This window comes from Ursus maritimus, unplaced genomic scaffold, assembly GCF_017311325.1.
Source record: "Ursus maritimus isolate PB19 unplaced genomic scaffold, ASM1731132v1 scaffold_2, whole genome shotgun sequence".
Classification (NCBI taxonomy): domain Eukaryota; kingdom Metazoa; phylum Chordata; class Mammalia; order Carnivora; family Ursidae; genus Ursus; species Ursus maritimus.
The window spans coordinates 52438932-52462696 of NW_024424452.1; the positions used below are offsets into that span (position 1 = coordinate 52438932).

Below are 23765 nucleotides of genomic sequence, written 5' to 3' on the forward strand. Positions count from 1 at the left end.
GTCAGAGGAAGTGAGAGTCAAGGGAGGAGACGGGGAGCGCTCTGGCCCGTGGGGCCCCGCTCGGCTGCCCCCCTCCCTCGCTCCATACCAGTCTCACGAAAGTAAAATCACAGCCCGACCTTGGAACAGAACCTGGGGAAATCCACTTAAGCCTTGACACCCCACTTTCCCCATCTGTACAATGGCGATGACACAGCGTCTCCCTCCGAGCGCTGGGAGGGTAACGGCACGGTGAAGGCCAGAGCAGCGAGCATCGCGCCTGACACAGGGCGAGCACCCCGACGTGCTGGCCACGGCTCCTTCCTCCCAGATCCCCGGGTGCCAGCTAAAGGGCCGCTTCTGGCGAATGCTTGTTCACCTTCCCAGCTACCTACTCATTCAGAGATTCTGCCGAACGCTGAGCTCCCTTCCCAGCGGCCCGGCCCACCTCCACTCTGCTCAGCTCGGCTCTTCCTCTCCAGATGAAGCAAAAATCTGGTAAATATTACACTTACAAGGTAACAGGTCTGGAATGCTTGGCATCTCAGGCGGAGTGCAATTGCTTCTTGGCACCCAGACACATATATGCTGCAGCCCAGGGCCAAACTACATTTGGCTGCTTTGTGCAATTCAAATAAAGATATTAAAAATCCTCCAGGTCTATAAACATTTGTACTGTTTGCTAATCAAAGGGGTTCTTTTTTTTTTTAAAGCCATCTGAAGAGAACCTGGCATGCTGATGGCTCTCTTCTGTATGGAACCTGAGGAGCACGACCTATCTGCACGCCACATAGGTTTCTAATCTGTGCAAACGATGTGTGTACTTTAGGCCAGAGTGGACTGCCTTTCCCCAAACAAACAGAACCTAAGCAATTTTCATTCCAGAGTTTGTGTCTGTCACCCTGCTGTGTTTGTGTCACAGAACCGGTGACTGACCTGAGCTTCCAGTGAAGGGGGATGACAGCTATGTGGGCCTGTGTGTCCTGGCTCCACCTTTGAAGAGCCACGGATCTTGGGCAAGCGAGTTAATCTCTCTCTGTGCCTGGATTTCCTCATATGTGAAATAAAGGCAGTAACAATACCTATTATTGCCAGGATCAAATGAACCAATACCTCTGTAGTGCCTAGAAAAGTCCCTAGAGTCTAAGAAGCACTACACAAGTATAAGTAATAAATATTACTGTTGTTATGGACCAAATACCAAGTGTAAATACAAGACAGTAGGTGACGGTCCTTAGCAAAGGGTGACTTGTTCCTTCCATAGAAGCGAAATGTAATTGGACTTATTCAGGCCCACCTTTCTCCACGAACTCAGAGCACATAGAGAGGAACGTGGTAAAATTAGATTATCTTGCAGCCAGTGATTTAAATTAGGACTCAACCAATTCAAATGTCAGGATGGAACTTCTTTCGGTCACAAGAACAGAAAAAAAAAATACCATTTTCAATGAGCTTCCTCTTGTCTTCCAGAGAGCTAACCTCAGAACTTTTCAAGGAAAGCTCCTCCCAGACGAACTTTGAGAAAGCATTTGGGAGCGAGACTTGGACAGGCAGGTAGGAACAAAGAAAGGGGCCACATTTTCCTAAGAAGCACAGAAATGCAGCATACTCTCCTGGTCTGCTTTTACAATTAAAGGTAATAGTGAGGCCCCACTTCCCCTGTGGGTGACAGGAGGTCATGTTTCAAGGACAGCTGGGATGACAGCTAGAGCCTGCTGGCAGACACCCCTCTGGCTCGCGGGCCCTGGAAGGTGCCACTTCACTGGGTGATGGCCGCAGGCCCAGACACCAAGCAGGTGAGGGCTACCTTGGTGCCCTTTCTACACCTGTTTCTCTCTCACCCTTCCCCCCCTTCCCCCCTCCCTTGCATCCACAACACTGGCTGTTCCCTTAGGTCCCTTCTGGGTCAGAAAAAGAAGGAAAAAGCACTACAACATGCATAATGAATTAGAACTAAGGACATGGTGGCTAACAGAGGGGCCTCCTCTCAGGATTCCCTTTACAGAAGGTACAGGAAGAAGCCAGTCATAGCAGTGAGAGAGACGGAAAGAATTTTTATAAAGGAAGACCCTCTGGGGCCTCCGACTACAACCTTTGAAGGCATCGACCTTGCATCCCCAGGACCTGGGGCAGAATTTCTCCTTGGCCAGGGCCACTCAAGGTGCAGCAGAGGACTGGGCTTCCCCGGGGGTGGGGGTGGTCAGTGGGGGCAAGCTATACCATAAAGGGGCAGGCACCCAGCACCAGAACAGGAGTTCTGTTCTCTGTACTTGAGAAGCATGAGTCTCTCTCCATATAAAGTATATGAGGGGGAGGAGCACTGAATTGAATGAATCACAGTGCTGATTTGGGGGTGGGGTTGGTGGGGAGGGATGTCCTTGTGGTTAACCACATTTTACTGGGGTTTTTATTGATTGCAGTTGTATTGAAAGAGACATGACTCAGACATACCGTATCCCAAGCCACGTATAGCACTGGGTTCTAATGGAATTTCAGTGTCGGAGAATGTCACGAACTGTACTATGAAACCTGAAAAGCTTTGCTATCAACAGAGACATCCTTTGCTTCTGTCCTTTAGCAGCTCGAGAATAGGCTGATTTTTCTATTTCCCTTTTCACTGGAAGGCCATGGTCATTCACGGCTCAGGTGCACACACTGTTCGGTGCACGTTATGGATCGCTTCTCTTAAAAGGTGGTTTCGTTCCACAACCACCATGCCTTGGTGCTCCCTTTGTCTTTTGCTCGTAAATATCATTTGGCAATTTTCTATGATTCTCCTTTGTACAGGATTGTTCGTTTACAAATCTGTCTCCAAGGTAGGCTATAAGCTACTTGAGGGCAGGGACTATATACCCGTAACGATAAAACAATTAAAACAACCAAAGCAACGTGACTTGCTTCGAGGGGCATTAGCATCTGTCCTGTACCTACCAGGATTATCCCATTTTGGTGGAAGATAAGAAACTGAGGCTTAAAAAGGAAACATGGCCAATCCCACATATGGAACGAGAAATCGCGCCACCTCGACTATATCCGGGTTGTGTGATCCCAGCGCCTTTCTCTGAGCTGTCTACATGGCCTCTTCCAGGAGGGACCCATGCCTACTTATCTCATTTCTTATCCACCTGTGTGGTTCAGACACCACACCCTGGAGGCAATATGTGCTCAGTAAATACTTACTGAATTAAACTGAATAAAAAAATTTTCCACATCAGGATTTCCAGGGACAAGCCAGGCAGGGATTAAAGAGACAGATCATGGGAGGCAGAGGGACCCACTTAGTTGCAGCAATAGTTACCAACACACATAGTCCTTTTAGGCCAGTTCTGAGAGTTTCAAGCCCTCCAGAGAAGACAAAAAACGTCATTCTGCCTTACACTCTTCCATCGATTTTTAAACAATATCTCTGATATTGTTTCCTCTTACAAAAATTGGTAGTACTTTTTAAATGTTCTCCTGGGCTTTAAAAAAAAGTCACTTGCTTTTGTTGATGTATGGAAATTTGATATTAAACACATGGGCCAGAATTTCCGGTTTCCCTATAATTCTCCGTATACAAAAGCTAGAAAGTTAAAGACTTGACCGATCACCCTGAAATGAACGAATGGATGGATGGATGGATGGATGATGGTTTATTTAGCCCCTGCCATGTGCCAGGCATTTGTATGTATTAATTTCTTTTTTGGAAAGGACCGTTAAGCAGGAGATTTTTTAAAATTAGTTCTCATTTTGGTTTTAAAGATTTTATTTATTTACTTGAGAGAGAGCATTAGACTGCAAGCCCAAGCAGGAGGGAGGGATGGGGGGAGGGGCAAAGGGAGAGGGAGAAGCAGACTCTGCTCTGAGCAAGGAGGTTGGGCTCCATCCCAGGACCCTGAGATCATGACCTGAGCTGAAATCAGACGCTTCACCGACTGAGCCACCCAGGTGCCCCTAATTAGTTCTCATTTTAGAGAAGAGAAAGATGAGGTTCAGGGAAGGTAGCTGACTTGCCCGGTGTTACAATCAGGATTTTATCTGGGGCTCCTTTGGGCAAAGCCTGTATTTTCTTTCTATTATATCATAGACTGAGTGTCACACTCCAGAGTCATCTTTGGCTCATGTGTGAGTCACTTTCTTGGCTTATCAACAGCAGGTTAGGATCAAAAAACCAAAGGCTGACATCTTCACAACTTTAAAGGAAGGGACCACCGTCTGTTATAACAAAGCAAAAGAAACAGAGAGGCCCATTATATGAACCCGTCTGTCTAGACAGATGACTAAACAGGGGTCCCTCCAGGGTTAGACTTGAATTTCCTCCGTTCAGCCTGTTGGATATTTAGCAATAAAAAAAAAAAGAAAGAAAGAAAAAGAACGAAAGAAAGAAAGAAAAAAAAAAGGAAAAAAAAGAAAGAAAACAAACCCTGCTTAAAGGCTGCAGTGCTGATGCAACTTTCCTCCACTACCCTGAGAGTAGTTTCAAAGCCGTTCCAGGGCAGCCTGCATGTGTTCAAGTCTCAAGCAGAAATCAGATTGGGACAAGGAGAGCCCTAAAAAGACTTGGGCTGTCTGGCTAAGGACCCAAGAACACAGGCCTTACTGTCCCTTTGTAACTCCAGTGACAGTCGTTTGAACTCACAGAGGGAGCAGGGAGCTATCCAGGTGTCCCCGTAAGACTCTCCGTGGCCAGACTGCATCAAAGTGGGGCTTCTCCTCTTTCACACGGGCTGGCAAGGAGCTTCCCTTCCTGCTCCTCGTGTGCTCTGGGGACTCTGCACTGTTTCTAGCTTATAATATGAAAAATGCTACTTCGAGCGAAGAAAAAGTCAGGATCCTTTCATCAAGGCTAAGAGAGATAAGTAGAGGTTGGTGACCTGGGGTTTTTTGAAAGCCTATTAATACGGTTATGTTTTGCGTACAGAAAGGTCTCCCAGGTAGGCAATTAGGAGTTGGCGAACAGACGATGTGGCCCCAGGCAGAAACTGGGAGCTTACCAATTAACTAAGACCTTTCTCAGTTCCCAAAAAATCCTTAGCAACATGCACGGCACTATTTCAATCATGGCCCGTATTTGCAAAATTCATTCACGCCCTCATTTAACAAATATTTACCGGGTGCCTCGATCTGCAACATTCTTTCATATGTACGGGGATAGATAGGACTGCCAGGAACGGGCGGTGGAACTTCTAGGGCCTTAGCCTGGGACGGTTCTGGACTTTTAACAGGCATTAAAGGACTAATGCAGTAGTTGGAGTAAGTACTCAGATATACCAGCTTGCAGAGACACAAACAACAACAACAAAAAGGGTGTTCCTATCCAGGGAACAAAATGAGAAACACCTGGATTTTGTATTACACGCTCCAGTGACTACACAGTTTGAACAAGAGAATAAACTGCAAGGAGGCACCACGCTTTGTGTCGGTTCACATAAGAAACCATTTCCATTCCTCAAATGGGGAACACAGAACACAGACGAGCTAAACCCAGAAGTCGCTGCCTCCTTCCCACATCCGTGTGCAAGCCCTTGGGTTCTGCTGCCTGTCTTGAACTTTCCTGGGTTTGGGGGAGCGAGATACTGTATTTAAGAGAAAAAAAGAAAGACATCCAAACATACCACTTTTTTCTTTTTTCAGAATAGAATGATTTCCTAATAATACAGATACATATTATTCTCAGTGCATTCTCTTCTGACATCTCATCCCTTCACCCAAAATTTCATGTTTAAGTTTATCATCTTAGAGGTCCGACTGGTAGGATGAGCTCTGAAGTCAGACAGACTTCAAGTTCAAGTTCTGGCTCTCCTACTTATGAGCTACATGACCATGGGGAAATTACAGGATGTCGGTAAGATGGTTTCCTCATCTATGAAACAGTGAATAATAATTATATTTATCTTATAAGCCTACTATAGAGATTAGCACAGTGCCTAATATAACTATTCAATAACGGTTGACTAGCATTATCCGTATTTTTAATTTATTATTACTGAAGACAGAATCCCATCTCTCCCAACACCCCCGCTCAAATATATACCTTTTCTTCATACAGAAGTTCGCTCATATTATAATAAGGATAGCTGGACAGAAAATCATAGTTTTAACAAAAGCTATGGAAACCCCCAAAACAGAGGTTCTCAACTCGAGCCGAACATGAGAATCACCTGGGGCTTTTTTGAAAACGAAAGATGCCACCCGCCCTCCTTCCTTGCTCCCCACCAACTGAGTCGAAATTCTGGAGGTGGACCCCAGCATGTTAAATGCCCCCCCAGGCAGCTCGATGCACAGTGGGATTGAGAATCTCGGCCCCAGAGCCCACCAAAGTGCCCACGCTTCCAATAAGGGGTCTGAGCACGGCGGTATCTGCAGCCCGAGTCCAAGTCCCTGCCGCCGTGCCAGCGTACCTGTAAGTTAGCTGTTCTTGGTGCTTCCCCTGATCCGTCTCTGAAAAGTCTCTCTCCCTAACACTTACACTCAAGTCAACAAGCCCTGAAGGCTCCGTGGCCGCAGTCCCACAGGGAGCTGCCCTCCTGCTCTCCTGAATGCGGGCAGTGGACGAGGTAAGTCGCAGCCCTGGGAAAACAAGCAACACGGACCAGGAAAACAGAGAAGCAAGCCGGGCTGCCGCGTAAACACAAACGAGTCAGCTCCACTTCAGAGCTAAGGTCCGATCCAACTGCATATTAGAAAAACGTGGTCTGACCATTTAGATTTCAGAGGATCCAAAACCAATTTTGACTCCAGTCAGTGGACAAAGTTCACATTCAGCAGAACAGCTCCAGCAGTTGCATCATGCACACAGCAGGCCGATTCAGAAACACAGATGTCCAGCCATGTGCAAAACAATGCTTTCATTTTTTCTGCTCCTTCCCACCACTGACCTCAAGGGCAGGATGGAAAAGCTCAGCATCGGCAGCTACTAAGGATACTAAGCAAGAGGCCGTGGAGATGACTGCGAGCTCGCGAGACCAAGCCACCGAGCCCGCTCAGGAGCCATCAGCACGGACGGGTGGCTGTCACTGCGTGGAGAGTCCCACAGGGGATGCCCCACGCCAGCAGGGCTTCTCTCCATTTGCTCCCTGAACACAGCAGGAAGGAGCATGAGTCTAAGCAGCCTACCTGGCACGTCACTGTCAGGAGACCAAGGTTCAGGTTAGATAGGATTCTAGGGAACTACGTGGCACGTGATGCTTAGCTTGTTAAACTGGCATAGAACTCACACAAGAGACAGAAGAAATAGGAAACTCACGCTCCCTGCAGCAAACAGTGAAGCATCTGCAGACCTCTACTGTCCTGGAACTTAGCGTGGTTGTTCCTGGAGACATCTATCAGATATGGCTGGGCATGTCAGGACCCTGGTGGCAATCGGAGACCCTAAGGCTAAGGGATGTCGCTATGTGTCTGGGGGTAAGCCTGAGATTCAGAGTGTCCGTGACAGACATAAATTTCACGTAACGTGTCAGGACTTCCTTCAGAAACCCAGTACTACCAACTGTGCCATTTACACCAGATAAACTTGTCTCTGTTGGAGAAGCCAGTCAAATATAAGAAATGGAGAATGACATTTACATCTGTTATAAAGTCAGCCTACTAATTATTCAGTAAATATCCATTATAAAGCTCCCCGTAATTCCATCAACAAAGCAACAGAGTAGACCCAGCCATATCAAACACACGACATAGAAAGTGTTTAACATGGATGAAGTCTTTCTGCCTTCCCCAACTCTGCCACATACACTGCGGTAAACTGTGTCCTCTGTGCAAAATGTCTGTTCCTCTCTCCTGGGCCCATTGCCACCTGACCCCCACCTTTGTTCTCCCTTCCTGTCCTATTGAAACCAGGTGTGGCCGATGGAATGTGGGCCGGGAAAACTGCCACATCTCATGGTCTGGCCATGAAATCAGCATGCCCGGGTTAGAGGCTGCTCCTTTACCTGGGTCCCAGAATGAGGATGTCATGGAACGAAGCCACAGCCACCCCACAAACCCATAGAATAGGAGTGAGAGATGAATTTTTGTGGTATGCCATTGAGAGGAAGAAAAAAGCTCTAGATAGTGACCTTGAGCTTGTAAAATAATGCCATATTCCACAGGGTCCCATTACACCAGGGCCCTTCCCAGTATAATGGATTTTACATGCAACAGACAAATTATGGCTTCTGAATGTAACAACTCTGAATAACAAATACTCGACATAAAGATCTTACCCTCCAGCCTCAGTATTTCAGAGTGGGTCTCCTGAAGGAATACATCAATTTTTTCAAAGACCACACTAAGTGCCTCTGCTGTTTCACGATTCCTCATGATGGTAGTCATGCAAGATCAGAGAGGAAGGAAACAACGCAAAGGACAAATCTTCTCCTTCCAGAAAGCATAAGCAGCTTCCTCTGGCTGCTTAAGGACGGGCAAACTGCAATGGCAAAGGCTGGCTTTCAAGGAGCAGATACCACCTCCCCCAGGAAGGCCTCCTTCACCTCTCCAGGACAAGTTCAACAATTCTTCTAACCTGTCAAGACTCTCACTTAGAATCAACTACATGGTATTGGCTTTTTGGTTTTGTTTGGTTGGTTTGGTCTGCCTGACTTCCTCACTTCGCTGCAGGCTCCCTGAAGACAGGGTCTGCACTCCATTCCTCCATCTATTGGCTGACCCAGCACAACACCCAGCACGCAGTAGACTCGATAGGTATTTCTTGTACGGATGAAGGAAGGACTAAAATCCACATTCCAGTCTTCCTGTTCAAAACTTAAAAGTTAGAAAGCAAACTCTGGTCCAACAGAAATGCTTCCCGACGAATAAGAGACATAGTTTTACAAATTCCCTGGCTTCTAACTTCATTTCAAAGCTTAGGCAAAGGCACTAGGCACATCTGGACAGATCCAAATACTCTTTGAAGCCCAACTTTCTAGTTTCCACAGGGAAAGGTAGTCTGTCATTCTCCTAGGCCAACACATGGTCACCAGTGAGCTTAGTGGCACGTGTCCCTGCCTACCAAGTCAAAGACGCTGTGAGAAGGCATTACAGCAAGCAAGGACACCTGTCCGCACAGATGGGAAACCCCGGGAGTTATTTTAAAAACACAGATAGCTCCCTTCTAGAAAGGAAAAGGGGTGAGTCAACAATAACTCAGGAATATGAATTTTAAAAACTTTCAAAAACCACTATTCTATATACAGAACCTACTGGAGCTTGTCTATCAAATGATTAACAAAGAAAGAACTCAGCAGTATTTGAAATTCTTGAGAGAGCGAAGTTTCACCTGGATAGGCAGCTGCAAAATGCCATTACAAAGACCTCCTCACTGGACTTCTCACTCCGCCATGAGTCACCCAGTGTACTAGTCTCACCTTACCAGCCACCAGAACGACCTTGAGTAAACCCACCCTTCCTCCTATCTCATTCAGAGGAAAAGCCACAGACTTTATGTTGGCCTACAAGGCGCTACCTGACCCGTCCGACATGCTCTCTCCCTAATCTCATCTCCTAGGACACTCCTGATAATCCTTGAACATGTCAGGAGCAGCACCAGCTGTTCCCTCTGCCAAAAATGTTCTTTCCCAGAGAGCCCCAGGCTCCTCCCTGACCTCCTTCAAGCCTCTGCTGAGATGCCACCCTCTTCCTGCACCCTCCCACGTCCAGCTCCTTTAAATTGCAACTCCCCTCTCCATCCCCACCCCTGCTCTGTTTTCCCCTCTAACATTTTCAAATTCTGTCATTCTTATTTACTTTTTTCTTTTAAAAGATTTTATTTATTTATTTGACAGAGATAGAGACAGCCAGCGAGAGAGGGAACACAAGCAGGGGGAGTGGGAGAGGAAGAAGCAGGCTCACAGCGGAGGAGCCCGATGTGGGACTCGATCCCATAACGTTGGGACCACGCCCTGAGCCGAAAGCAGACGCTCAACCGCTGTGCCACCCAGGCGCCCCTTATTTACTTTTTAAAATGAATTCTTTATCTTCTTCTAACGCATGGATCTAAGGACCAAGGTTTTTTTGCTGTTTTATTCACTGATGGCATCACTAGTGCCTAGACCGGTGCCTGACGCAGAGCAAACATGCAGGAAATCCCGCTGAATGAACTAATGTATCCTGAGAACGTCCTGTTTTTACCTGTGTCCTCCCACCATCTCTGCATGCATTTGCCATTTATCTTAAAACTAAATCTATATTTGTAATTAATGTAGAGATCTTGTCATTAAAGGCTTTGGGGGAAGTAGAATTGACACTACCCATCATTCTTTTCATACTTCGGTAGCCGAGTGGGAGGGTGAGAGATACAGACCATGCAGAACTGGATATTTCTCTAAATAGTCTGACGGCGAAAATCCTACAGTATATAGAATATCCACACCGTGGGGCTGGATTCAAAATACGCATGGTTCCAAAATAACCAAAATAACATCAGGATAGCAGGCGGCACAGCACTGCACATGCGCCAAGCAGTTCATTATTAACTTTTCTTTTTAAAAGCTGATCAGATTTGCACCTGAGAAAAACATCATTTGGAAGCAGAAAACCGCTGTTACTCAAAGCTGAGTCTGGCCGAGAGAGCAGAGTTTACATTCCATTGTCGGCCAGATCCTTACCCCGCGGAATGTCTGAGAACAGGATTCAGGCCATGAAGAGGTCGGCAGTGCTTCAACCAAACACAACCTCAAGGAATTAAATCTTACACATCGACTTATACATTATACATGTCACTTACACATCATCCATTAGTTTTCAAAATCCCCTTCCCACTCACAGCGGCCCAGCCGAAGGCACCTGAGTGGAAGAATTCACTCCCAGGCATAATTTCCAAACTCAGCCTCCATTACCCCATGTGACTAATTTGTTTGCTTACACGCTCACTGCCCGCCCCACGGTGGACAGCGAGCAGGGGATACGTGTGATCCTGCAGACAACAGGTCTACCTTGATCTCTGTATGCACTTGGGAAAAAGGACAGCACGGGGCCAAGACTCTGCTGTGCTGTGGGTGAAGGGTCCCACACTTGCAGAACCAGTTGACCACACAGAGGCCCTGCTTCATCTGGATCCTTCCGTGCTAGAAGACCGAGTAAACAGACCTGCATAATCAGAGTTTCCACTGCCTTGAGGGGCCGCAGACGCTAGCAAGGTCCCGCTTGCAGGTGCACGAGCGTCCGCTCCACCCACCCCGGCCACTCGGACTCTGTGGCTCTGGGCCAGGGCCGGGGAATCTGCTCTTTAGGACACGTCAGGAGACACACATGCAGGCCATGTCTGGAGAAACACCGCCTTTCAACCTCCACAGAGCTACTTCCAAGCTTCTTACTCAATAAAGACTTGAAAAAAGACGAAACCAAAACCAAAACCCGCCTGAATTCGCCTTCACAACTTTTAATCCATTTATTCACAGAGAGACTGTCTCCGTTGCTGACCTTCTGGAGTCTCAGATCTCAGCAGGAAAAGCTTCAGGCAGGCTAACGTTATCTTACCCAAGATTTGGGGGGCTAACGAATTGAAAAAGAGAAAAATGATTCAGCAGCCACATGGGCTGTGCGGAGCAAGGACCATTTCTTCCTCCAGAGAATTTTAGTGAAAGCTGATGCCGCATCCGAGCAGCCAGTCCAATCAGGGGTGTCAGAACACGGAGTTATCAACTACACCCAGGTTAGAGAGTGAGAACAGCGAGAGGCGCCACGGGCCCTGTGCTCCCTCCGGCCGCTCCCAACATCTCCTTGGAATGGAGAGGCGGGTCACACAAGGTGACAGGGATGGCCCTCGAGCTGCTTGGCACAGGCCGGCCTCCACTTAACGAGTGCTCAGAATCACACTCAGGATGGAGAAATTCACCCTGACCCTGGACACTTGCCCCCTGGCATCCACTCACTTACATTTTTACTCAATTACTATTTCTAAGAACAGAGACAAAAAAAAAAAAAAAAAAAAATGCAGAGCCCCACTGCTCAGCAGTCTTCTGTGAAAGGTCTGAAAGGGGTCCGCAGGGTTTTCGCACAGGCCTGGAAGCTGGGTGGGGTGGAGGCCTCCCACTACCCAGAATCTCCGTGGAGTTTGTGCCCATCTCCCTTCCACACCCTCGGAGACACTCCTGATTTTCCCAGACTCACTGAAGAGCAGGGTGGGTTTCCAGTGTGTTTTCACCAAAGAAAGAAGGAGGCCTGCAGCCATTAAATGACCGAAAATAACCCCAAGCGAGGAGTGTCTGAGAAGAAAAACCACACAGAGAACCAGGGTAGGCCTCTCAACTTGTTTACTATGGGAAGAAAAGATGAAAAGGAAATTAATCCAAAGTAGTCACTGAGACAATTATAAAAATTAATGGGACAGGATGGCCAAGGGAAAGCAAAAGGAAGGCCAGAAATTCTGGGGGCTCTGTGGTCTGGCGGAGGGCAGCGAGGCCAGACCTGAATTCGGATTCTGGCTCTGCCCCCCGCGAGTGCTATGACCGAGGACAAGGTATTTTCCTCTCCAAGCCACAGTTTCCTGACACGTGGGGATGGTCATCCCGGCCCTCCCCAACCCACTAACACGGGGGGGGAGGATCAGGACGTTGCATCTCTAAGTGCCAGGGACAGAGGAGGGATTCAACAAATGTTTTCCTTCTCTTATTCCCTTCCCTTTTCTTTTCCAAAAAGCTAGTGGGAAAAACATCACACAATTAAATCCTTGGTTTAGATAGTGAAATAAAATACAAATGTAGAGGTTGAAAACAAAATATAATCTGTCTCACGAAACGGAAATTTAAAAGCATGGATTAAACCTTTTACTCTTTATTCACATGGCAGCTTCTAGCCACTTTTGTACATGAAAATAAACGTATAGTCTCAATAGAATCCGTTCTTTTTTGAGGAAACCCAGTGTAACCCACTGTAAATAAACTACTTTAATCCTTCATTCCTTGATTCCTAAGAAGCAAGGTTAGGCATGGTAAACTGCAGAGCAGGATACACCAGTGAACCAGATCTCTACTAAGGTAACAAAAACATTTCTTTTGTCTCTATCTGGGACCCCTGCCCACACTTCGCATCAGTATAATACAAACCTTCTTGGGGTCTCAAAAATGTGAGTGAACCAATGCCAGGATTGTGAGTCTATTTCACAATGTTCTTCCTGAACATGGATCAGGGACAACGGGGCCCCTGAGTTCTTAACTATCAGGATCACCTAAGTCCTATTCTTTGCTGGGATCTCACTGCCCAGCATACAGTAGGCTCTCAATAAAAGCTGACTGAATTGATTAATGTTCCAAATCAGAAAGCACTGAGACCTCGGGCTTCAGTGCTCCACGGCCGGACACGTGGCACTGGCTCTGAGGGGTGTGCACTTACTCTGAGGGTCAGGGCTCAGTGGCAAGCTCCCAGGGCGAGTCAGCCAAAGGCTTGATCCATGACAATCCATTCTCATGCAACCCAGAAATGACAATAGGAAGGTCACAAATAATGGCAACTTCCCCACAGGCCTCCCTCCAGAACTTCCACAGAAAGAAAAGCTCCTTCTTCCCCTTCAGTTCAGTACAAGAAACATTAATTGAGCAACTACTGTATGCCAGGCATAAGAACACAGATATAAAAGAGACACCCAAAAAGGACCCCCGATATTCTGGCCATACTGCTCAACCCTCCAGAGAGCATCGTCCATGGGAGTCAGCAGATCTGTATTTCAGACCACTGTGTCACCCCCGGAGCACAGCTCTCATGTACCCACAACCCATTCTTGCACATATGGCCATCGAGTCATCATTTACAGACTAAACATCGGGGGCATCTTTGTGACTGTTCAGCTACAAGGCTGCATTCCAGAACTCTCTTTGGCCTCTGACAAGTTCCCCCACAGGAGACAGACACTAAAGATGGACTTGATATCACTATGTCAAATGAGGTATAAAGCAGACAAGTGTACTCACCAAGGTACCCACAGAGCACCTGGGACTGTCTGGAGCACAAGCTGCCCACTGAGCCAGAGGGTGTTGTAACAACTGGGCAGACAGCTAGGAGTTTTAAAAAGCACAGTCATTAGCTATTTTACTGAGGCGATGCCTTGTACAGAGCTATACAAAGATTCAAAGTCCAAGAGGGCTCTCTGAATGTACTTATTCCCCCACACATATAAGGTCCCCGCTACTTGGGGACCAAGGATCCAGGAGGGATTCTGGTCCCAGATCTCTTGGCATCCCTTAACCAGCAGTCAGGCTCCTAAATTCCGTTTTCCCTTTAACACGGTCTAGCGTCAAAATCACAATGTACAGTTTATACACGGAAATGGTAAAATAAATACTGTGACTTATGTCAAAGATGAACAGGAAAGGCTTTGACCTCCTTTGACAAAAGACAGCCTACCTATTATGAATAAAACTCAATGTTTCGTTTGGTTGGCCTAGATTTCAGTTTCCTTAAAACACACATCATCATTTCTAACCTGCAGATGAAAAGTCCTTAAATAAGTCAAAAATACAAGTTTGGTGCTGCCCAGCTACAGTTTAAAAATCTAGGGCTGCTCAGGATGGATTAAACATTATCTTCCATGATAGTTATGACATCGTGAAATTTTGAATTTTTATTTCTTTGAAGTAACAGCAACGACATCTGGTATATTGCCCGCCATATTCTTATAAAAAAAAAAATATACACCAAAAAATACCTCCAATGGAAGAGAAAACACTGCTGAGTGTTTTATCTGGGGTCGAGTCAGTGACAGATATAGGATTTTTGCATAAGAAGATGTAGGTTGAAACCCCTGCTCTGTCACCGGTTTCCTGTGAATCTTTGAGCAAGTGCCAGGATTCACCCAAGCCTCAGTTTCTCTAAATGAAGCAAACATCATGCTCCCTCTGAGGGTTCTTAGAAGATCACGATGAGACAACATATTTAAGACACTGGCAAATAGAAGGTGATCTAGGGAGGTAATAATATTAGTTATGTAACTTCTTTGATAGACGAATCCCTGACTGGCTTCCAGGCCGGGGGTGAATACACTTCTTTCCTAGCTCTTTACGTGGATTTAACATCCAGGTACCTGCCGTTCACCTAGGGCATGTCTTCCAGAAGTAGCCTTGTCACTCTGCAGACCAGACTTGAGAACTGCTTTTGACAAAAGACAAAGGGCCTTGTGGAATCCTCTCTCAAATTTTTTTTTCCATATCTGTGCCTTTTATCTCTTGATTTGAAAATGGACAAGGAAGCCCTTTTCCATACCCTGTGACTTACCGTCTCCAACATTCAGCCCACTAACAAGCCCCCCGTGACATGCTTTCATGCTTCTGTGGGACACACCTCCCAGTCAGAACTCTGTGTCATTGGGATTATGGGGCACTGGATGGCCCGCAGAGGCATGGACGAGGAAGGTCCCCTCGTAGTTTTCTGCAACATGCTGCTCTCATGTTGCCACCATATGCCGTTACCAGCTGCCATCTGCTCACATATGTTCTCACCAAGAAGCAACCATGTTGTTTATTTTTAGAGGCTCTCCACAGCCTTAACCCGGAGAAAATTCCCTCAAAGAACCAGTCAGCAAAGACAGGAAGCTACACTGGGTATAAACTGTTTGTCACAAGATTAGCAAGTCAAACAAAATCTTCTCATTCATATCTGACCTCTAACAAGAGATGCTGAAAGTTATCTTAAATAAAAATCTCAAAGAATGTAACCAGGGAAAGGCAGAATACGCAGAAGAAGTCGCTTGGTTAGCAATACTTTTTCTTCAGACTATGGCCCCGTGCTGTTCTTGGGGGGATTTAACTCCTTTTCCTGGGAAACAGCACCTTCTTCAGGCCAGTGGATGTTGTGGTGCAGAAGAGGGACAGTTCTAGTAACAGAATCCAGATCCCTGAAATTGCTCCGGGTCACCCAGGTCAAAGGAAGTCTGGGTGGGACCACAGCAAGGTAACTACTGTCATTTGCAATTTCCAGCAAGCAGTCCTCAAGTATGCCCCTTTGGTTTACTTTTACTATGCCATAAAGCTGTAGTATTAAAATCCATTCTTTCCTTACTTTCTTTTTTGGTTTTGTTTGTCTGTTTGTTGTTAAGCAATGCCAAAAAAGACAGCGCGCTCTGATGCTGATCCAGGGCCTCGGAAGTAAAGACCATGAATTGGGTAGAGATAAGTGATGCTACAGTGATTATTTAGACCAAAGAAAAGCAATCCGTGGTGTTTTCAAAAATCAATTTCAACAATCTACAGGAGTCAAGTGGCATTGTGGTAGGAATACACTTTTTTAGATCAGTGAGGCTTTGGTATATGTGAAATGCTTGATAAAATGTGAAAACCTATGAAAATCCAAGACAATTAGTTTTAGAGAAATAATCCTTTTTAGAAAGTACTTGGGCATTCACTAACTGATCATGGAGGGCTATCAGTCACAAAAGTCATAAGACAGAAATGCTCCTGGAACTAAAACTTTGCATGGGTCACTTACAAAATGTCTAAAAGACTATGATATTAACTATATAAGTTCTGAGGTTCACTTTGCCTGGGATAACACAGCTAAGAAATAAAGCAAGGAAACAAAACAAAAATGCACAGTGTTTCCAGAGTGTCTTTCTGAATTCCTGCCAAAGAATCACCTGGCCTTCTCATCAAGGCCCACCTGAAAACTACTGAATCATAATCGGGATGGAGGGTAGGAGACAAAGATTTGGGAATCTGCATTTATAATAAGCACTACTGATGATATAGGGAATTCCTTTGCATGGTAAAATTTGAGAAGCTTTGGTATAGGCTTTTGTGACTTACAGCTTCAAAAAGGCCTTTTATTAAGATGAAATCAGAGAATGAGACAAAGCATAAGAGACTCTTAACTAGGGAACAAACTGAGGGTTGCCGGAGGGGAGGTGGTAGGGGGCTGGGGTAACGGGGTGATGGACATTAAGGAGGGCATGTGATGGAATGAGCACTGAGTGTTATATGCAACTGATGAATCACTGAACTCTACATCTGAAACTAATAAGACACTATATGCTAATTAACTGGATTTAAATAAAATAAAATAAAATATTTTTTAAAAAGGCCTTTTACAAAATCTCACTTGACCTCAAGACTATCCAACCAGGTGGATTGTTCGGAGTAAGCAGGGGTTTTGTGTAATGTGAAAGTGTCTATAAGATAGAGAGAAAGTCTTTCTCGCTGCTACAATATCGTAAACATAATTAAATGCCATTACAAATGCTCCAGTAAACTCTGTGTCGGATTAGTCCCCTTCCTTAATCCCTCCAAACCTTCCCTACAGACATTTCTCTCGGGATGGTAGCAGGTCCATCAGGGGGTCCTATCATTTCCTCCCAACACATACTCCAGTGAGTTTCTACTTTACTTGGAGAATTCCCAGCAAATGTTACTGAGAACAGGCAAGCTGGTGATCCCAAATACATAATGACTCGGGGTCAGCTTGGCTCAAGATCTCCCTTCTAGAACCTGGACACTAGTGCCAAGAATTAATGAAATTAGACATGACTCTCTACACATAGTTTCATTGCTGATGGTGATATTTTGTGACACTGGAATTCTTCTGAAATATCTCTCTCTAAGACACACTAGCACCAGTCACCTCATTCTATGGGGGAGAAAAGCACAAGTTTAGTGGGTGAAACAGCAGCAGCTCAGGATTGAGTTCATAGGTCTGACCATTAACGCCCTTAACAGCCAAAGGTTTTCTACTGCAAGGAGGTACAAATGAATGACTAACTTACTAACTTACTATTCAAGTCACCATGATTTTTTAGCAGACATATCTAAAGGTGAGAACGGATGCTTCAGAACCTGAAGAGCCGGCCAAAATTGAGCTCTGGTTCTGCTTAGCTACTTCCGGCTAAAGCCAGGAACTCCGCTCGCTCCTACCTCTGTTCCTTTCTCATTAACATCCAGAGCCCCAAATGCCAAGGTATGAGCTTGGATGTGGAAACATTTCCCCTCAGAAAGTCCAAACAGACCTCAGAGGGGACAATTTCTTTAGCAAATCACCTATCTTCTGAAAGAAAAAAAAAAAAAAGTCCTCCACCTGTGATTTTTTTTTTCCCCCTCCTTCTGAAGTGGAATCTGAGTAAGTCATCCACTTTTTTGGGGGCTTGGTCAGCCAGCATCTTACTTGCAAGAGTTTATTATAAAGCAAAGAGCAACAACTTCTATGGTATGGTCATTAAGATGTCAAAGCAGAAGTGAAAATGAGATTAAGCCAATGGATAGGAAAATAAATGACCAAAGAAGAACCAAACCCCCAGGTGGAAGGAATGGAAGGAATGACAAGAGTCCCTGCTGCATCTGGTATAGAGAGAATAACCGCTGATGAACTTTGTCTAAAAAAGCATTTAATTATTAACACTGAAATGTATCCAAAACTGAAACATTAAATGATACTTTCCCAAAAATTCCCACTTAGGTTTTGACAACCATCAATATTTTCGTGCTCTCAAAAGACACGAAAAAAATGCACAGTGTTCTCTTCTAGATGGTGCTTCCATATAGATCTGCAAAGGCCACTGGACCTGCGGTCATTTCAGTGTCTTTCTCAAAAAGCAAACTTTGCATTCCCGCTCACCAAGATGAAGTAACAAATAAGGACTCTTACAACAGCTTCAAGTTATGAATGAGTAGTTATTTGTGAACTAGCTTGTCAAGACAGATGTGGTATTTGTCAGTGTGGTGTGGGTTAGATAGAGAAAGCCAAATGAACAGAGCCAAGGTCTAAGTCACAACATTTTTCTTTTTCTTTCAGGAGACTGGAAAGATGCTACAGTATTTCCTGAAACAAACAACATCTCCAAAAAAAAGCAGTCATAGTCTCAAATAGCGGCCCTAAGGCTCTTCTTTCAGAAACCCAGTGTGTTCCCTCCAGGAATAGCCTGCTTCCCAATCCCCCACACGTAGGCAGCAAGCAGGGCCTGAAGGAAGAGGGGCACTCTCCCCGTGAAACGTGGGGAACATGCCAGCAGAAGGGCAAACAGCTGCCTGGGGAGCTCTGAAATGCATTCAGACTATTTTCAGAAGGTTTGAGCTTCACAACCTCCAGAAAGCATTTTCCATTTGCCTGAGTTCCTCAAATCCTTGTGGTTAAAGGAGTATCTAAGCCCCACGTTTCCAACTTGTCAGGCAGTAACATATCCAAGGGCTCATTTGAGAGAATGAAGGGATGGTCCTGGCCCACAAATAATCGCTTTCTCAGCACCAGGAGGCTTTCCCTCCTTCTAACAGATGCGAAATCCAGTAAACTCAACTCCTCTTGGACAGCGATGTTTTCTCACACCAGTGAATGGCCTCACTCGGCCGCCCCAGGAAAGCTGGACGCTACCTCACACAGAGAACGTCTTGCACTGTTAACAACCACCCAGGGCCTGGTGCGGCCTCTCCTCTCCGCTATCACCTCCCACGTTTTCATTTCCTCCTCAGATCCTTTGCGGTGACACTTGACCACGTTCTCCTCTTCCTGTCATCCATCTTCCTCTTTGAGACTTCTACTCCCTCATGTCATTTTGTTGCTAAGGTCTTTTTTTAAAATGAATCACCTGACAGCTAACAAACTGTTGTGGCCGGTGCTTGGTTATGGAGGTGAAATGAGGTCCACCACAGTCTAACTTTGGCTGCCTGACCTGGCTCAGCCTTAACTCCAAATGGCCTGGCTTCTTTCTCCACAGACTCTCACTGGAGCAGGTCTGAGCCAGGCCCAGAAGCACATTACCCAGAAGCACCCTCTGCACGTTAGCCTGTTAGGAACAACATCCCCTCCTTCCTTTGCTGGATTTCAAACCTTATAACCGAGAAAGATAAAAAGGTGACTGTTGTGTGAGTCATATGCATGTTTTAATATCGCTGAAATATAGATCCTCTCTACTAACTAAAACAAAACCACTTTTGAACAACCGCCATAGGCCTGGAGCAGGGTTTCTTGTCTTTGGTGCTACGTCTTCCCTTCAGTCTCTGAGACTCTTTTGGTGCCATTCTGTTTTATTTATACTCCTTCTTTTCCTATTGCGTCCAAAGCCCATGCTCATTGCGCCACTACCAGCCTGCCTTCCCAAATAAATTAATTGTCTGAAAGAGATAGGAGGAATCCCCCATCAAGCAAACTTATCAAAACTCTTGTGAAGAAATGGTTGCAGTTAACGACCAAACCAGGGATCTGATAAATCAAAATTTTTGTACCAACCAAATAGAGTGAGGAAAGTTGCCTGTGTTCAAGGCAGGGAAAGAGACCCAGGGTGGTATCCAAGCCTTCAGAGGTATATCGCCTTCTGAGGGAAAGAATTCAGAGCGTAAGGGTGTAACTCCTGGTAGGAGAGGAGCGACACCATTCTTACATGGATGCACTACAGCATTTTGCCAGAGGACAAGGAGACTCGTGCTCTCCGTTTCCTGGTCTCTATTTTAGGGCCTCGATTATTTGTGGTAACTAAGAGCCTTACCTTCAATAAGCCATCCCCGATTGAAATAGCTGTGTCCATGTCCTCACATGTCACAGGGAAAGTGCTAGTGTGGCCTCTACAGGGTTGCTTCTGAGGATCAATGAAGACAAGCAGGGATAATATTTAAGACTATGCTTGACACAGTCAGTACCTAGCGAAGGTTAGCTGCCATCATTATCCTCACCGTGACTCTCTTCATTGTCTGTTAAACTGGAAACAGGAAATGGAGGGGTGTGAGAAACCCAGTGTTGCTGTAACCACAGCGATATGATCCACCAGGTACATTCTCCCTGATAACGAAGGTGAGTCGATGTCATCTCTCTACAGCTCCTGGTCCTGATGCTTAGGAACCACAGAGCCTTCGTCCGGTGGTTCCCTCTTATTCTCTAAAGGGAAGCGCTCATTCAGTTATGAGGTATGTATGAGCAAATACAATGCACTAGTTTCTATGACAGTCCGCTCCTGTTCCGAGGCAATTTACAAACCAGCGAAGAAGACAGCTGGAGCACGGCTAGATTTTACCGACAGCAGAAGAAAAGAGGCTGCTTTAGAGATGAGTATCAGTCTTGGGGGAATGCAGAGGATGAACTGATTCACATGACTGGGAAAACCAAAGGTTTTGGCATCTGACGAAACCTCAAAGGATGTTTAAAGGTGTTAAAAGATGGATCTTCAATGGAAGAAACAGCAGAGACAAAGGCCTGGAGGCACAAAAATAAATGAGCCATTTGGATAAAGGTAAAGAAGGTGATGTGGCTGGAGTGTCGCACGAGTGGGATTTAGCAGGAGGTGGGGCTGAACAAGGAGGGGCCAGACAGGTCTTGGATGTTGTCTAAGAAACCTGAAATCTTACCTAAGAAGTCTGAATTCCCAAGGTCTTCTTATATGAGCAGACAGGACTAGACATGGTGGGTGGCCAGCCCTTCCAGTCTATGCTTCCAGTCCCCTAAGTGGCAAAGGTCTCCTAAAGACCAGTCCAAGGGAGCAAGGGAAATAGATCCACTGAGTAGCACCTCCAGAGAAAAGAATGAAGTGCCTTCTGACTCCAGGCCGGTAGTCGTGGTTCTCAGAGCATCACTTTTAATCCCATTCTACTATCTCTAAATCACCTCTCTTTAATGTGTCTTACAATCGATGGCATGTTATAATTATCACTGATATTCCTTATTTAGTGGCACACAAAATAATGGCGCATCTTAAAATCAGTGCTGCTTGAGATTCAGTGAATAACAGCTGCCAAGATGGCCTACCGAGTGCCACATGCAGAGCCAGGTGCTTCTTTACGCCTGTCATCCTGGATCCTTTACAACCCTAGGAAACAGGTACCTTCCCCATCTTTAAGTGAACTGGATGAAGCCGGGTTCAGTGAGGCGAACTGCCATGCGTGCAGATATTCTAGAACAGTGAAGAAAAGGCAATTCGGAGACTGTGGGGGAAGAGGTCAAGCCGGAGTCTGATGCAGAGCCAAGGCCACCCAACCGACCAGGGCACAAGGTGGAGGTCACCGGGGCACAAGGTGGAGGTCACGGTGCGGGCCAGCTCCACACCCACTTGCGGGTATCAGAGGTTAGGAAAGAAAACAAATGACCAAACAAAACCCCGCTGCACTTGCAGCGCGAGGCGGCTTTCTCAACAAATGACCGAGGCCAGCTTTCAGCCTAACCAAACCCATCGAAGAATCCTTAGCATGCTATTGAATTTAAAATACCTGGAGAACACTGAATTCCTAGGTTTAAAACTATCTTTGTTTAAAGAATATTAAAAAAAAAAAAGCACGCCATATGGTTTCACAATGACAATGGAAACATGTGTATCTGGGCCAGAGGCACATCGCATCAAGCTGCTCCGAATCCGCAGAGGAGAACAGCGCCCGCAGCACAAGGGCTGCCTGCGGAGAGCGAGCACATCTGGCCACTCCAGAGCCTCTCTCCGGATCCGGCAGGGCCGGAAATGCGGCATCAAGACCGCGGAACCGGCTGTTCTCAGAGCTCCTGCACGCAGTCTCCACCTTACCGCCCAGACCAGAAAGGGGGGCGGGGGAGGGGCGGCCGGGGAGGGCGGAGTCGGACTGAGTCCCACCCGGTGGTCGGTGGTCGCGCGCACGGTCGCCCAGGGCTGGGCTCCTCCACTCTTGTTTCCCTAACCTTCTAAAAATGCAGCCTGCAGTGTGTTGTCATCTCTGGGCGAAGGCCTAAGAGTCAGTGACCTCCTCGGTGCTAACCCAGATTTGATGTGGGATCAACAGTGAGTCATTAGCCCTTTTTTTCGCGTCTCCGTTTCCTCTAGGAAAAATGATCTGTCATTCTTTCATATCTTTATATGAAAGATGCTGCGACTAGGTTACATCAGCGTCTTCTCACCAGGGAAAAGTCGGAATTGACAGAGTGCAGCTCCGTGAGTAGACCCCAGGGGTCGCTGTGGAGACACAGAGGGCTCCAGGTCCCTGGGCCAGGTCAAGGGGTCCCCACCTGCCCCCCTAGCCTCACAACGCCCAGGCTCCGCCGGAGGGGGACTCCTCAGGAGAGGCTTGCATTGAGCTGCTCTCACTTGGCAACAAAGCCTGCCCAACTGCTTCAGTTATAAACAGTATCCTTCTCCTAGTCTTTGAAAAGTATAAGAAGGAAAGGAGAGGAAATACTGAAAGAAGAATGTGACCCAAGTTTACTGGAACCACAGTTAGGCACTAGAGTTAGTACAAGCAATGATATAATAAAACTGCAGAAGTTGAAGTTTGGTCTGTTGTGTATTAATAACTCAATCATTGTAGAAGTCAAGGGGTCAAATCTGATTGTCTCTGATTTTTCTCTTTCTCTCTTTTTCTCACACATCCTCAAACAGAGAATCTTAAAAAATAAAATCCCTGGATATAAAGCAAAAATACTACTATGTTCCAGCAATTCCTAATATTTTCCTTCATTGGGCAACTGGCCAATAGTCCAGCAGTCTGTATACGGAAGGACATGTCCATGAATAGAATCTTAAGTCGAATTCCCTAAAAACCATAGGGCTATTGGTACTCATTCTACATTCCATGATTTCACTTGCAAAATTACAGGGGAAATACAAAAGGAGATTGCTAGCTATTAAAGGTTTAACAGTCGTGTGAAACAATTACAAAGGAGACCTCATTGTGATGTTTCAGGCTGTATATTTTGGTTCATCTAATTCAATATGATAGAATAAACCAATACAATTATTTACTTTCTTCAGTTGTCTAGGTTGGAGACCCCACTCCTTGTTTACATGAACTGCTTATTTTCCTTGCAAGGAAAATCCAAGACAATTCCTCACTTCTTTTTTCTCTGTTCTGACTAACATCACATTGCTGCTGACTGAAGTTACTGATGGGTGGGGCAACAACATCATTACTAGGCTAAATAAATGAATGGGAAGTTTTGAGGTCTCCAATGTAGGTGCTTGAAAATCACAATAATAAAGT

At 45.9% G+C, this 23765-nt stretch overlaps 1 protein-coding gene across 3 annotated transcripts in view; it reads right to left on the bottom strand.

Annotated features, from left to right (window-relative positions):
• Positions 1-23765, bottom strand: part of TGFB2 (transforming growth factor beta 2) — a 77453-nt gene that overhangs the window by 49148 nt on the left and 4540 nt on the right. The window contains exon 2 of one of the 3 annotated variants that reach the window (XM_008685675.2): positions 13842-13925. The exons of the other annotated variants lie outside the window; for them this stretch is intronic. Within the exon in view, the coding sequence (XP_008683897.1) occupies positions 13842-13925 (84 nt within the window). The remainder of the gene's footprint in view (positions 1-13841; positions 13926-23765) is intronic. 3 annotated transcript variants of the gene reach the window in all.